The sequence below is a fragment of the Pan troglodytes genome, chromosome 11 (genome assembly GCF_028858775.2).
Source record: "Pan troglodytes isolate AG18354 chromosome 11, NHGRI_mPanTro3-v2.0_pri, whole genome shotgun sequence".
In the NCBI taxonomy this organism is placed as follows: Eukaryota; Metazoa; Chordata; class Mammalia; order Primates; family Hominidae; genus Pan; species Pan troglodytes.
This window is the reverse complement of record NC_072409.2, coordinates 110,562,474-110,576,288: the sequence shown is the minus strand read 5'-3', so window position 1 is coordinate 110,576,288 and position 13,815 is coordinate 110,562,474. Positions and strand designations below refer to the sequence as shown.

The following is a 13,815-nucleotide window of genomic DNA, read 5'->3' as shown; positions in this document are numbered from 1 at the left end:
GGATCTGTGGCTTAGGAACCCACTGCCATAGCCAGACCCAAACCTAAACTCACTGTCTCCCCACCCTAAAGACTCCTGCTGGTACCCAGACTGGCTGATCTCCATCAGAAGCCAGGGTGTGGGAGCCTGGGAAATGCAGTGTGGAGGGTCAGACTCAGAGCATAGGGCAGTGATGGACAAGGAAGAGCAGGGTATGGAGGAGCCAGGTGGGGACAAGTGGGGAGGGCATTAAACAGAGAATGCCCAGGTCTCCACCTGATTTATGTCAAATAGTGATCTGAATCAGCATGACAGACTATTTTTAGCGTTCTTGTTTAAATCAGTTTCAAAATTTTTATAAAGTGTAAAAGGAGGACAGGAAAATTAAGTCCTTAATGTTTTTTAAATTTAGGAAGAAATGATGGTTAGCACAAATCAGAATTAGTTGTAAAGTAAATACCAAGTACTGAAATAGAAGGCAAATGTCTTGACAAGAAAAAATTGAAAACAGAAATGAGGAAGGGGCATTAAAAATATAAAATAAAAAACTGGTCACTTCCAAATGGCCCAATAGGAACAGCTCCAGTCTGCAACTCCCAGTGAGATTGATGCAGAAGACAGGTGATTTCTGCATTTCCAATTGAGGTGCCTGGTTCATTTCACTGGAACTGGTTGAACAGTGGGTGCAGCCCACAGAGGGTGAGCTGAAGCAGGGCGAGGTGTCACCTCACCCGGGAAATGCAAGGTTGGGGAGGATTTCCCTTTCCTAGCCAAGGGAAGCCATAACAGACTGTAGCTGGAGAAAGGGTACACTCATGACCAAATATTGCCCTTTTCCAACAGTCTTAGCAACCGCAGACCAGGAGATACCCTCCCTTGCCTGGCTAGGCAGGTCCCATGCCCAAGGAGCCTTGCTCACTACTAGCGCAGCAGTCTGAGATCGACCGGCCACGCTGCAGCTTGATTGGGGGAGAGGCATCCACCATTGCTGAGGCTTGAGTAGCTCACAGTGTAAACAAAGAGGCTAGGAAGCACAAACTGGGTGGAGTCCACCGCAGCTCAACAAGGCACACCAGCCTTTGTAGACTCCACCTCTAGTGGCAGGGCATAGTAGAACAAAAGGCAGCAGACAACTTCTGCAGACTTAAACGTCCCTGTCTGACAACTCTAAAGAGAGCAGTGGTTCTCTCAGCATGGCATTCGAGCTTTGAGAATGGACAGACTGCCTCCTCAAGCAGGTCCCTGACCCCTGTGTAGCCTGACTGGGAAACACCTCCCAGGAGGGGGTGACAGACACTTCAAACAGGCAGGTGCCCCTCTGGGATGAAGCTTCCAGAGGAAAGATCAGGCAGTAATACGTGCTATTCTGTAGCCTCCGCTGGTGATACCCAGGCAAATAGGTTCTAGAGTGGACTTCCGGCAAACTCCAACACACCTGCAGCTGAGGGGTCTGACTGTTAGAAGGAAAACTAATAAACAGAAATGAATAGCATCAACATCAACAAAAAGGACATCCACACCGAAACCCCATTTGTAGGTCACCAACATCAAAGACCAAAAGTATATAAAACCGCAAAGATAGGGAGAAACCAGAGCAGAAAAGCTGAAAATTCCAAAAAACAGAGCGCCACTTCTCCAAAGGATCACACCTTCTCAGCAGCAAGGGAACAAAACTGGACAGAGAATGAGTTTGACAAGTTGATAGAAGTAGGCTTCAGAAGGTTGGTAATAACGAACTTCTCCGAGCGAAAGGAGCATGTTCTAACCCATCCCAAGTAAGTTAAAAACCTTGAAAAAAAGTTAGACGAGTGGCTAACTAGAATAAACAGTGTAGAGAAGATCTTAAATGACCTGATGGAGCTGAAAACCATGCCATGAGAACTTCGTGACGCATGCACAAGCTTCAATTGCTGATTCGATCAAGTGGAAGAAAGGATATCAGTGATTGAAGATCAAATTAATGAAATAAAGCGAGAAGACAAGATTAGAGAAAAAAGAGTGAAAAGAAATGAACAAAGCCTCCAAGAAATATGGGACTACGTGAAAAGAACAAATATACGTTAGATTGGTGTACTGGAAGCGACGGGGAGAATGGAACCAAGTTAGAAAACACTCTTCAGGATATTATCCACGAGAACTTCCCCAATCTAGCAAGGCAGGCCAACATTCAAATTCAGGAAATACAGAGACCACCACAAAGATACTCCTCGAGAAGAGCAACCCCAAGACACATAATTGTCAGATTCACCAAGGTTGAAATGAAGGAAAAAATGTTAAGGGCAGCCGGAGAGAAAGGTCAGGTTACCAACAAAGGGAAGCCCATCAGACTAACAGCGGATCTCTCGGCAGAAACCCTACAAGCCAGAGGAGAGTGGGGGCCAATATTCAACATTCTTAAAGAAAAGAATTTTCAACCATCAGATAGAATTTTCAACAATCAGAATCTCATATCCAGCCAAACTAAGCTTCATAAGTGAAGGAGAAATAAAATCCTTTACAGACAAGAAAATGCTGAGAGATTTTGTCACCATCAGGGCTGCCTTACAAGATTTCCTGAAGGAAGCACTAAACATGGAAAGGAACAACCAGTACCAGCCACTGCAAAAACGTGCCAAATGGTAAAGACCATCAACGCTATGAAGAAACTGCATCAATTAACAGGCAAAATAACCAGCTAACATCATAATGATGGGATCAAATTTAAACATAACAATATTAACCTTAAATGTAAATGAGCTAAATACCCCAACTAAAAGAGACAGACTGGCGAACTGGATAAAGAGTCAAGACCCCTTGGTGTGCTGTATTCAGGAGACCCATCTCATGTGCAAAGACACACATAGGCTCAAAACAAAGGGATGGAGGAAGATCTACCAAGGAAATGGAGAGCAAAAAAAAAAAAAAAAAAAAAAAATGCAGGAGTTGCAATCCTAGTCTCTGATAAAACAGACTTTAAACCAACAAAGATCAAAAGAGACAAAGAAGGCCACTACATAATGGTAAAGGGATCAATTCACCAAGAAGAGCTCACTATCCTAAATATACATGTACCCAATACAGGAGCACCCAGATTCATAAAACAAGTCCTTAGAGACATATAAAGAGACTTAGACTCCCACACAATAATAATGGGAGACTTTAACACCCCACTGTCAATAATAGACAGATCAATGAGACAGAAGGTTAACAAGGATATCCAGGACTTGAACTCAGCTCTGCACCAAGCAGACCTAATAGACATCTACAAAATTCTACACCCCAAATCAACAGAATATACATTCTTCTCAGCACCTCATTGCATTTATTATAAAATTGACCACATAATTTGTAGTAAAACACTCCTCAGCAAATGCAAAAGAACAGATATCACAACAAACTGTCTCTCAGACCACAGTGCAATCAAATTAGAACTCAGGATTAAGAAACTCACTCAAAACTGCACAACTACATGGAAACTGAACAACCTGCTCCTGAATGACTACTGGGTAAGTAACGAAATGAAGGCATAAATAAAGAAGTTCTTTGAAACCAATGAGAACAAAGACACAATGTACCAGAATCTCTGGGACATTTTAAAGCAGTGTGTAGAAGAAAATTTATAGCACTAAATGCCCATAAAAGAAAGCAGGAGGGATCTAAAATTGACACTCTAACATCACAATTAAAAGAATTAGAGAGGCCGGGTGTGGTGGCTCACGCCTGTCATCCCAGCCCTTTGGGAGGCCGAGGCGGGCAGATCACGAAGTCAGGAGATCGAGACCATCCTGCCTGACACAGTGAAACCCCATCTCTACTAAAAATACAAAAAATTAGCCAGGCATGGTGGCGGGGGCCTGTAGTCCCAGCTACTCTGGAGGCTGAGGCGGGAGAATGGCATGAACTGGCGAGGCAGAGCTTGCAGTGAGCCAAGATCACACCACTGCACTCCAGCCTGGGCGACAGAGCAAGACTCCATCTCAAAAAAAAAAAAAAAAGAAAAGAAAAAAGAAGAAGAATTAGAGAGGCAAGAGCAAACAAATTCAAAAGCTAGCTAGCAGAAGGCAAGAAATAACTAAGATCAGAGCAGAACTGAAGGAGATAGAGAGACAAAAAAAAAAAAAAAACCTTCAAAAAATCAATGAATCCAGGAGCTGGTTTTTTGAAAAGATCAACAAAATAGATAGACCACTAGCAACACTAATTAAGAAGAAAAGAGAGAAGAATCAAAGAGATGCAATGAAAAATGATAAAGGGGATATCACCACTGATCCCACAGAAATACAAACTACCATCAGAGAATACTATGAACACCTCTACGCAAATAAACTAGAAAATCTAGAAGAAATGGATAAATTCCTGGACATGTATACCCTCCCAAGACTAAACCAGGAAGAAGTTGAATCTCTGAATAGACCAATAACAGGTTCTGAAATTGAGGCAATAATTAATAGCCTACCAACCAAAAAATGTCCAGGACCAGATGGATTCACAGCCAAATTCTACCAGAAGTACAAAAAGGAGCTGGTACCATTCCTTCTGAAACTATTTCCATCAATAGAAAAAGAGGGAATCCTCCCTAACTCATTTTATGGGGCTAGCATCATCCTGAAAGCCTGGTAGAGACACAATAAAAAAAGAGATTTTAGGCCAATACCCTGATGAACATCGATGAGAAAATCCTCAATAAATCATGCTACTATAAAGACACATGCACACATATGTTTATTGTGGCACTATTCACAATAGCAAAGACCAACCCAAATGTCCATCAATGATAGACTGGATTAAGAAAACGTGGCACATATACACCATGGAATACTATGCAGCCATAAAAAAGGATGAGTTCATGTCCTTTGCAAGGACATGGATGAAGTTGGAAACCATCATTCTAAGCAAACTCTCACAAGAACAGAAAACCAAACACTGCATGTTCTCACCCATAGGTGGGAATTGAACAATGAGAACACATGGACACAGGGTGGGGAACATCACACACAGGGGCCTCTGGGGGGTGGGGGACTGTGGGAGGGATAGCATTAGGAGAAATACCTAATACAAATGATGAGTTGATGGGTGCAGCAAACCAACATGGCACATATATACCTGTGTAAGAAACCTGCACGTTGTGCACATGTACCCTAGAACTTAAAGTATAATAAACAAAGAAAAATAAATAAATAAACTGGTGCGACCTCTTTGGAGGGCACAATTTTGCAGTATCTATTAATATGAAAAATGTATTTATCCTTGACTAAGTAATTCCCATTCTAGAAATGTGTATTATGAAAATACTTGCACAGTATGCAAATGTATACAAGTATAAGGGTGTCCATTGTAGTATTATTTGCGTTAATGAAAAAAATGGGATGAAGGCAAATGTCTATTATAAGAGATAGGATAAAAAATTTAGTGTATATTCATATATTGAAATAAGATTAAGTCAATTAAAAAAACAAAACTGATCTACATGTGTGGAAATGAAATTATTTCCCAATTTAATTTGTTGAAATTTTTAAAAGTAAGACTCACAGTGGTGTGCAGGTGTACTCCCTTTTTTATAAGGAAAGATGCATATATGTACATATGTTTGTATGTGCAGAAGTAGACTGGCTTTCATTTTTATACGCTTTTGTACTCTGAAGCTTTCTGTATGAAGTGCATGTATTACTTTTTCAATAAAAAATCTAATCAATAAAAGATTTTTAAAAATTGAATAAAGAAATTTATAGGACAGACCAAACCCTAGCAGAAAAAATAGTATTGTCCCCTGGATAATTGGTGCTGGAAGCCTGGCTAGAAATAAGGTTTATTTTGTTGAATTTACATCATTATTGGTCTCAATGTAACACATGGAAGGTGGCATTGGATAATTTTAAACAGACAGCAGATTGGAACAATTTATTTCACCAATACTTGATGCTTTGTTATGGAGCAAGTTGAGGGGTCACTGAATGTGCTTTTTTTTTTTTTAATGTGATACAGTGTTTCACTCTTGATGCCTAAGCTGCAGTGCAATGGCGCAATCTCAGCTTACTGCAACTCCCAGGTTCAAGCGATTCTCCTGCCTCAGCCTCCCGAGTAGCTGGGATTACAGGCGCACACCGCCACTCCTGGCTAATTTTCTGTATTTTTAGTAGAAACGGGGTTTCACCATGTTAGCCAGGCTGGTCTCGAACTCCTGACCTCAGGTGATCCACCGGCCTCGGCCTCCCAAAGTACTGAGATTTCAGGCATGAGCCACCGCGCCCGGCCATGATTCTCATTCTTAATGTTGTACACTTTGAAGTGATTCATACGTCACAGTAAGGATAAAGGCAATGATAATATTCTTCTACTAAAACACAAGAAAACAAGATCACAGTATTAACCAGAAGCTTAAAATTTAATCTCATTCTATGTTCTCTATTGAGTAAACTTCTATCCTGGAAGCAAATATTTTAGTGATGCATATGAAGCGGAGGACTACAAAACAAAATGGCGGACTTCTTATTAATGGTTACAGATAAATCAACCCATGAGAAAATGCGCTCATGCACTTTTCTTCACATAAGATGAGAGAAGGAAATACCATTTCTCTGGCCTCTGCCTGTTCATAGGTTCCGCCTCATCCTACAACACCAATAAAGAAGAAAAAGGAGAAGATTCAAATAAACACAATCCAAATGATAAGGGGGATACTACCACTGAACCCACAGAAATACAAACAACCATCAGAGAATACTATAAACACCTCTATGCAAATAAACTGGAAAATCTAGAAGAAATGGGTACATTCCTGGACACATACACCCTCTCAAGACTGAACCAGGAAGAAGCTGAATCCCTGAATAGACAATGAGTTCTGAAATTGAGGCAGTAATGAACAGCCTACTAACCAAAAACAGCCCAGGTCCTGATGGATTTACAGCTGAATTCTACCAGAAGTACAAAGAAGAGCTGGTACCATTTCTTCTGAAATGATTCGAAACAACTGAAAAGGAGGGACCTCTCCCTAACTCATTCTATGAGGACAGCATCATCCTGATACCAAAACCTGGCAGAGATACAACAAAAAAAAGAAAACTTCAGGCCAATATCCCTGATGAACATCGATGCAAAAATCCTCAATAAACACTGGCAAGCAAAATCCAGCAGCACATCAAAAAGCTTATCCACCCCAATCAAGACGGCTTTATCCCCAGGATGCAAGGTTGGTACAACATACACAAATCAATAAACGTGATTCATCGCACAAACAGAACTAACGACAAAAACCATATGATTATCTTAATAGATGCACAAAACACCTTTGATAAAATTCAACATCGCTTCATGTTAAAAACTCTCAATAAACTAAGTATTGAAGGAACACACTTCAAAATAATAAGAGCCATTTATAACAAACCCACAGCCAATAGCATACTGAATGGGCAAAAGCTGGAAGCATTCCCCTTGAAAACCAGCACAAGACAAGGATGCCCTCTCTCACCACTCCTGTTCAACATAGTGTTGGAAGTTCTAGCCAGGTCAGTCAGGCAAGAGAAAGAAATAAAGGGTATTTGAATAGGAAGAAAGGTCAAATTGTGTTTGTTTGCAGATGACATGGTCCTATTTCTAGAAAACCCCATTGACTCAGCCCAAAAGCTTCTTAAGTTGATAAGCAACTTCAGCAAAATCTCAGAATACAAAATCAAATTTACAGACATTTGATGGAGGAGATTAACTTGTCATTCAACTGTATTTCTTCTATAAATGCTGGGTAAAATGCATGTGTATATACATAGATGGAACCAGTAAAATAGCAAGTTGATAGCTATGTCAATTTACTTTTCTAACAAGTGTTCATACTATTTCAGTAATTTTGCTTATAGAAATAGTAAATTCTAAAGAAGTGAACATAAGGTATGTTCCCTCATTATACTATTTCTTCTGTAATATATGATATGGATGTTTGTTCTCTCCTACATTATGTCTATACGTTTTTCTCCTTAAAAAGTAACTTAAGTTTTATGGACACTAGAACTGAGATCAGAACCAGAGACTGAAAAGTACTTGAGTTCCCTTCAGACTCTGCTAGGAAAAAAAGAAATTAAAAAGGAAAAAAAATACTTGAGTTTATATGACTTCAACTAAATTAAATTGGTTTAGTGTCCAAACTGATGGTTTGCAATGAGTAGTTCAATATGAAACAAAAACCTTTTGAAATCTATTAGGAAAGTTCAAGTTGTATGGCTTTATGTATATCCAATCTAAGAGTTAATATCAATAAAAACATTTTGGTCCATTTCATGTAACTGTTGTTAGGTGCTGTATTGTTATTATGTATGGTTAAAGAGGCAAAGGTTTTATTGTAATTTTAAGTTAACAGCATTAAAAAGAATCAACACAATTATACTGTTAATAAAAAGACAAAAAGACTTCAGCATAGAAAGTGTCATTTATAGAAACTACAATCATACAAAGAATATTTTCTTACACACCAAATGAAAAATCTAAACATTAATAAAGGTTTCTTATATTCTAATAATTAGTGGGACCTGACAGAAGCATCAGTGAAATGTCATCAAGACTATGTGTGAAAATTAGACGAGATGTGCACAATTAGCTTCATCTCAGCAATAGTTAGCAAGAGATCTTTTGGTACAACCAATTAGGCAACATTTCTCAAACAGTGCCACGTAGGGTTGTCTCTTTTTTTGAGAATGAGTATCCAAGCCTAAGTATTTTAATTCTGAAGGATTGCTGTCTGCGGCTTCACTTTGCCTATTGCGAATAAGTTTCTTAAATTCTTCAAAGCTAAGATTGGAATCCTTTAATGCAGGTACATACTGTTGTAGCTCTGGTAACGATGGTTGCCTCTCAGATAGGGCTGCCTTCAGCTCCGGTGGCAAATTAGCAATGAATTCCAACATGATAATTATAGTTTCTGTATCTTTGTTGATGAAGGATGGTACAATTTCTGTTAAGTTTAAAAAAAAAAGTGTATATGAAGGCGTATTCATGTCAAAGAGCATTCAGAAAAACTGTGAATGTTTGCATACACAAAGAAAAGAAAGCATTGCCTCAATATAAATTAAACATTGAAACACAAAAGCATCCTAATATCTAAACACTTAGCTTTCTCACAGTTGGACACCTTAAAGTACCATAATTTTACCAAGGCTCTGCTTTACCCCATTGGTCCTCTCTCGTCTCTCTTCATGATCCCCTCAGTGCTTTTATCATAGTACTTTTGACTCTCCCTGACATTACTCTGTCATCTTTCTGAAGTCATGTAAGTCATTGGAAACAGTTTGGCCACAGATAGTGGTCATTTTCTTGGATTCTTCTTACTTAACTCGTTTTCTTCCATTGCTAAGCTATGATTTCTGATATTATGAGATGTAATAACAACGCTTGAAAAAGATATTATTTTAAGCTACTGAATGTTTCATGGTGGGAATTTACTCCTGGAGGATAAAGTTAAAGAGGCAGCATTTCCGACACCTCTGATCTAATCAGCAGGAGAAGGAAATCTCTGATGTTCCTTAACCATCTATTTAACAATTTGTCTTCCCCAGAGGAATTACTCCAAATCAATAGTATTTTATATGAAAGAGAGAAGTGGGTTAAAAGATCACTAACCAAAAATCACTGATTTAAGAAGAAATTCATATGTGCTGTGGTGTAAGTGTACTGACTAATGTTTTCTGTCTGATGTTTGTTCCAAGGCTGCAGATCATGCACTATGCAAGATCTGTGTGATTCCTAGGAAGGGCCTGTTCTTACACAGCAACCCAGGCTGGCCAAATGTGAAGGCTGGGACTTGGGCTGGGAACCTGCTGGACACCCAGCTGACATCTTCCTCCATCTTTGTACCCATTCAGCTCAGTTGAACATTCATTACCTGTTTTTGTGTCTCTGGCACGGCCAGTTAAAAGATATAAATTTTTAAAAATGTTTCTTGCTCTCAAAAAACTTACAGTGAGCTAAACTCTCTCCTAACCTTAATTATCCTAATTATACAATTTAAGAGTTTTATTTCACAGAGAAATAAGAAACACTGACAATGTTTAAATTATAGTGTAAACTCAGATCAGGTCTTGCTGCTCTTCTTCTTGGACAGGAAAACTATCCAATACCAAGGCATTACTCTTGAAATAATGAAAAGAAAGAGAAGAGAGGAGTAAATCTAAGTGCGGGAGGCAGACACCTGGTTAACCACTGATGCCTGCTGATCAGAGGAAACCACGACCCTTCACCTAGACAGCGGTAGTTCTGGGGCTGATCATTTCCTGAGTTTTGTGGCAAGAGACTCAGTTGTTCTCCTTTTACCAACAACAAACTTCAACAGTTGGAGTTTGACAGAGGAATAAAAAACAAAACAAAACAAAACAAAAAACCTGTAGTATTTTGTCTTTGCCCCTAACACTCTCGCTCATCCACATTCTAAACTGGAAATGACAGATGAGAATTTATATCATTTTTGGTTAAATGACAGGTTTTGGCATTTTCCCTCATTAAGACATCCTAAGTTTAATTCAATTTCCTCATAAAAACGTCTCTGTGCTCCAACCTAAACTGCCTGTAGTTGCAGTCTTATTAAATGCTGAAAAAAGCTGATGGTAATTTTCTATATACTTAAAGCCAGTTAAATGAATCAGCCAAAACAGTTATAGATCGTATTCAGTTTATTCATAGGCTGTGTGTTTTGAACTTTTATTAAAATTATATTTTTAAACCTGTTTTGAAATATTTCATAATCCATAACACTTTTAGCTATGGAACCTAGGCTCAGAGAAAATATTCTGTCTGAATTCATACAAATACCCTTAATTCACTGTATTTGGGATGCAAATCTTACTGAAATAGATCTCTGGTTTAAAGCGTATCTTATTTTTAAAAGGGATGCAGTGAATATGATTTTGGCACACATTGTAAGATAAAATGGTTATCTAACAATGTAATAATGTGAAAGCAAGTAGCAATTACCTAACAGTATAAGTCTGAAAACTCATATTAATCACAAATTACTGACATGTACTTCCAAAGCGATTCCTACCTAGTAACGGTAAACATTTATCTTAATCCCCACATGCAGGCAATGTTTTCTTAGGTTACTTTCAGTTAAATTATACTGCATAGCAATAAAGAAAATTCTTTAAAAATACTTTGAAATCTCATCTCTCTTCTAAAGAAATAAAAGTGTAGCTAAATATCCATATACAAATGTGCTTAATGATTTTCAGCAACAAGTTAGAAATAAACTAAATATCCACCAAAGAATCTTTAAGTTTATGTGGCAGATTTATGACAAAAATACTACACAGGAATTTCAAATTATGTTTTGGGATAATAACAATGTGAGAAACTGCTCAAAGTATAATGGTGAGTGAAAATGCAAAAGATATATACATATACCTATCCAAATGTTAACATTTCTTTCCACTTACTTGTTTAATATAATTTCATTTTCTCATAAAATTCACATATACTTTTCCAAGTCCTTAATATCTACGAGTGCTTCTCATTTTTCACCCTGCATTAATGTACATTTGTCTTTAATATGAGCATTACTATTTTTATAGTCAGAAAATGTGGAATAATAAAGCAAATGCAATGCAATCTGGTCTTCTCTACTTTTAATCACTAAATTCCTAGACGTTGTGGTATTTTTGTACTAATGTTATACAAAAGTCATGTAAAAGCTGCCATTAAATAAATCAAACTCTAACAATGTAGAAAAGTAAGTAACTTTAGAAGCATATTTTAAATCTCATAAAAGAGAAGTAAATGTATTTCTGTTAGAGTCATTTATATATAGTATATGCATATAGCCTATAAAATTTAGCTGTGGGTTATCATAAATTACATGTCATATTAATACAAAACACTTAGTATTTGCAACTGCGGTTACTTTCTCTGAATTTAATATGATCCGTTACACTTCTTAGACTAGTATACACCCCCATGAGTTTCCACTACTACTTTATAAATACAAAAATATTTTTAAAAGCCATTTCAGATTGAGCTGTACTCAACTCTAAGAGCTTGCTTTTAAAGCAAACCCACTGCAGCTTCCAAATGCTTGAAAGCATCAGTAGGGTCTTCAGCTATGATGGTCTGAACGGCCTGCTGCTTTCCTTGTCTCTGGTCCTCTTGAGTTTCTCCTAAAGGCATTCAAGCCTTTCCTTTCTCTTCCATCCCCTGTCTCACAGATGAACTTCAATACCCAGATCAAAGAAGTGGGAGGTCAGACTCTTTCCTTTGGGATTTTCTGTTTGTTTATTTTAAAGAACGTTTCCAATGGCAAAGGCCACAGCCCAACTTCCGGACTAGGAGAGTCATTAAGTGTAAGGCCCTTCCTGTCTTCCCATCACGGGACCCTCACAGAGACCTCAGAGTGTTGCCCCGTCCTACAGGCGCGCAAACAGGCTTGATAACTAGCGCACCGCCTCAGTGTTTGTCCCCTTTCCTCTCTATCCGAGAAGCCCTGTTCAGGTGCCCCCACCAGCACGCCCGCTGTCTGGCCGCCTGGCTTTCCTGTGGGGTGCAGGAGTGCGCCCGGCCTCCTGCGGGTCTCCGGGCAGCGTCACCTCCTCTGAGGCTTCCCCTCCCTTTCCACCCCGTCGCTCTGACTGCCTTACGGAAAGGGCACCAAGGAACTCTCGGGTGAAGCAGCTTCCTGTTCTCAGCGCTTTCCCTCCGTCCGGTGAGATTCCCAGCGAGACTGTTTGAATAAAATCACCTGGCAAAGGAAAAGCCCAAACTTTAGGGACCGGCCACGGCTGAGTAGGAGCTGAGCGGTGGCAGCCAATGAGATCTCGAGTCGGACGTGCAGGCCGCCGTTCCAATTGGGCGGCCGCCCCAGAGTAACCAATGGGAAGTGCGGGAAGGCCGGGAGGGGGCGGGAGCTCTCACCTGCCACTGGTCTAGGTGTCTGAGGAGCATCTTCCTGGCTCAGAGACCTTTTGCTCCAGGTGCTCTTGCCGCAAATGGCAATCTGCGCGCGAACTAATTCGCGGCCGCATAATTTAATAACTTCGTCCATCCATGAATCCGCGACCGCTCTGGAAAATTGGTTCAGTAGTAAACAGACTCCTAGCAGGTGGAACAAGAACAGGCGAGGCATCTTGGGCCTGGTCTCTCCTGGAGGTCGGGACGTTGCAGCCTTTCAGGACTGCAGCTGCTGTGGCCTACAGACCTGGGCCTGTGTGCCTGTCCCGGGCTTTAGGCTGCTTTCCCTACCCGGCTCAAGCGGTCTTTAGTATGGGCTATCACTCAGCTCTTAAGGCAAGGGTGCCAGCTCCACCCCTTTCCCACACCCCTCCACAGAATTTTCTCCTTCAGCTCTTGTTCTGCCTCTCCGCCCTTCCTTCATTTGCCCATTCCTCTGTCCTTGGCCCTTTTACAGTTTTGTTTTTCGCTCTTTTGTTACCCTGAAGCAACTTTGTATACTTAGGTAAAGTTATTTTAGATATGAAGCCTTTCTTTTTACATACACAGAAATAAAATTGAGATCGCCAATATTCTTACAACCCAGTTTTCCAGAGTGAACATTTGCCAAAAACCCTTCTAACCTAAATAGGATTGTAGATTATCTTATAAATTGGATTAATTAGTATAATGTTGGGCATATCAATCCATAAAAATATAATGGATGAATAAATAAATTGTTGATGAGAGGGAAAACTGATGACTTTTAATCTGAATCCAGGTAAAAAGATTAAAATCCCCAGTAACATCATTTTAGGCGTGTGCAGTAATGTCTTTAATTTACAAAACAATTTCTCCATTGGACTTTCCTTCCACTCCTGTGGGAGAAGTTTGATTGTAACTAGTTGTCTAAATATTTTAATTTAAAATTCTAGTCTATGTCTCTAGAGACTGGAGAACACA

The 13,815-nt window shown here is 39.4% G+C and overlaps 1 protein-coding gene across 7 annotated transcripts in view; it reads right to left on the bottom strand.

Moving 5' to 3' along the window:
• Nucleotides 1-13,815, bottom strand: part of RLN1 (relaxin 1) — a 29,445-nt gene that overhangs the window by 15,250 nt on the left and 380 nt on the right. For 2 of the 7 annotated variants that reach the window (XR_010148459.1, XR_010148460.1), the window contains exons 1-3: nucleotides 12,838-13,138; nucleotides 12,564-12,664; nucleotides 8,767-8,896 (exon numbers count right to left, since the gene is read on the bottom strand). Coding sequence is in view for 4 of the 7 variants with exons in the window: in NM_001118912.1 (NP_001112384.1) it covers nucleotides 8,550-8,896; nucleotides 12,838-13,048 (558 nt within the window). In the remaining 3 variants the exon portion in view is untranslated. 7 annotated transcript variants of the gene reach the window in all.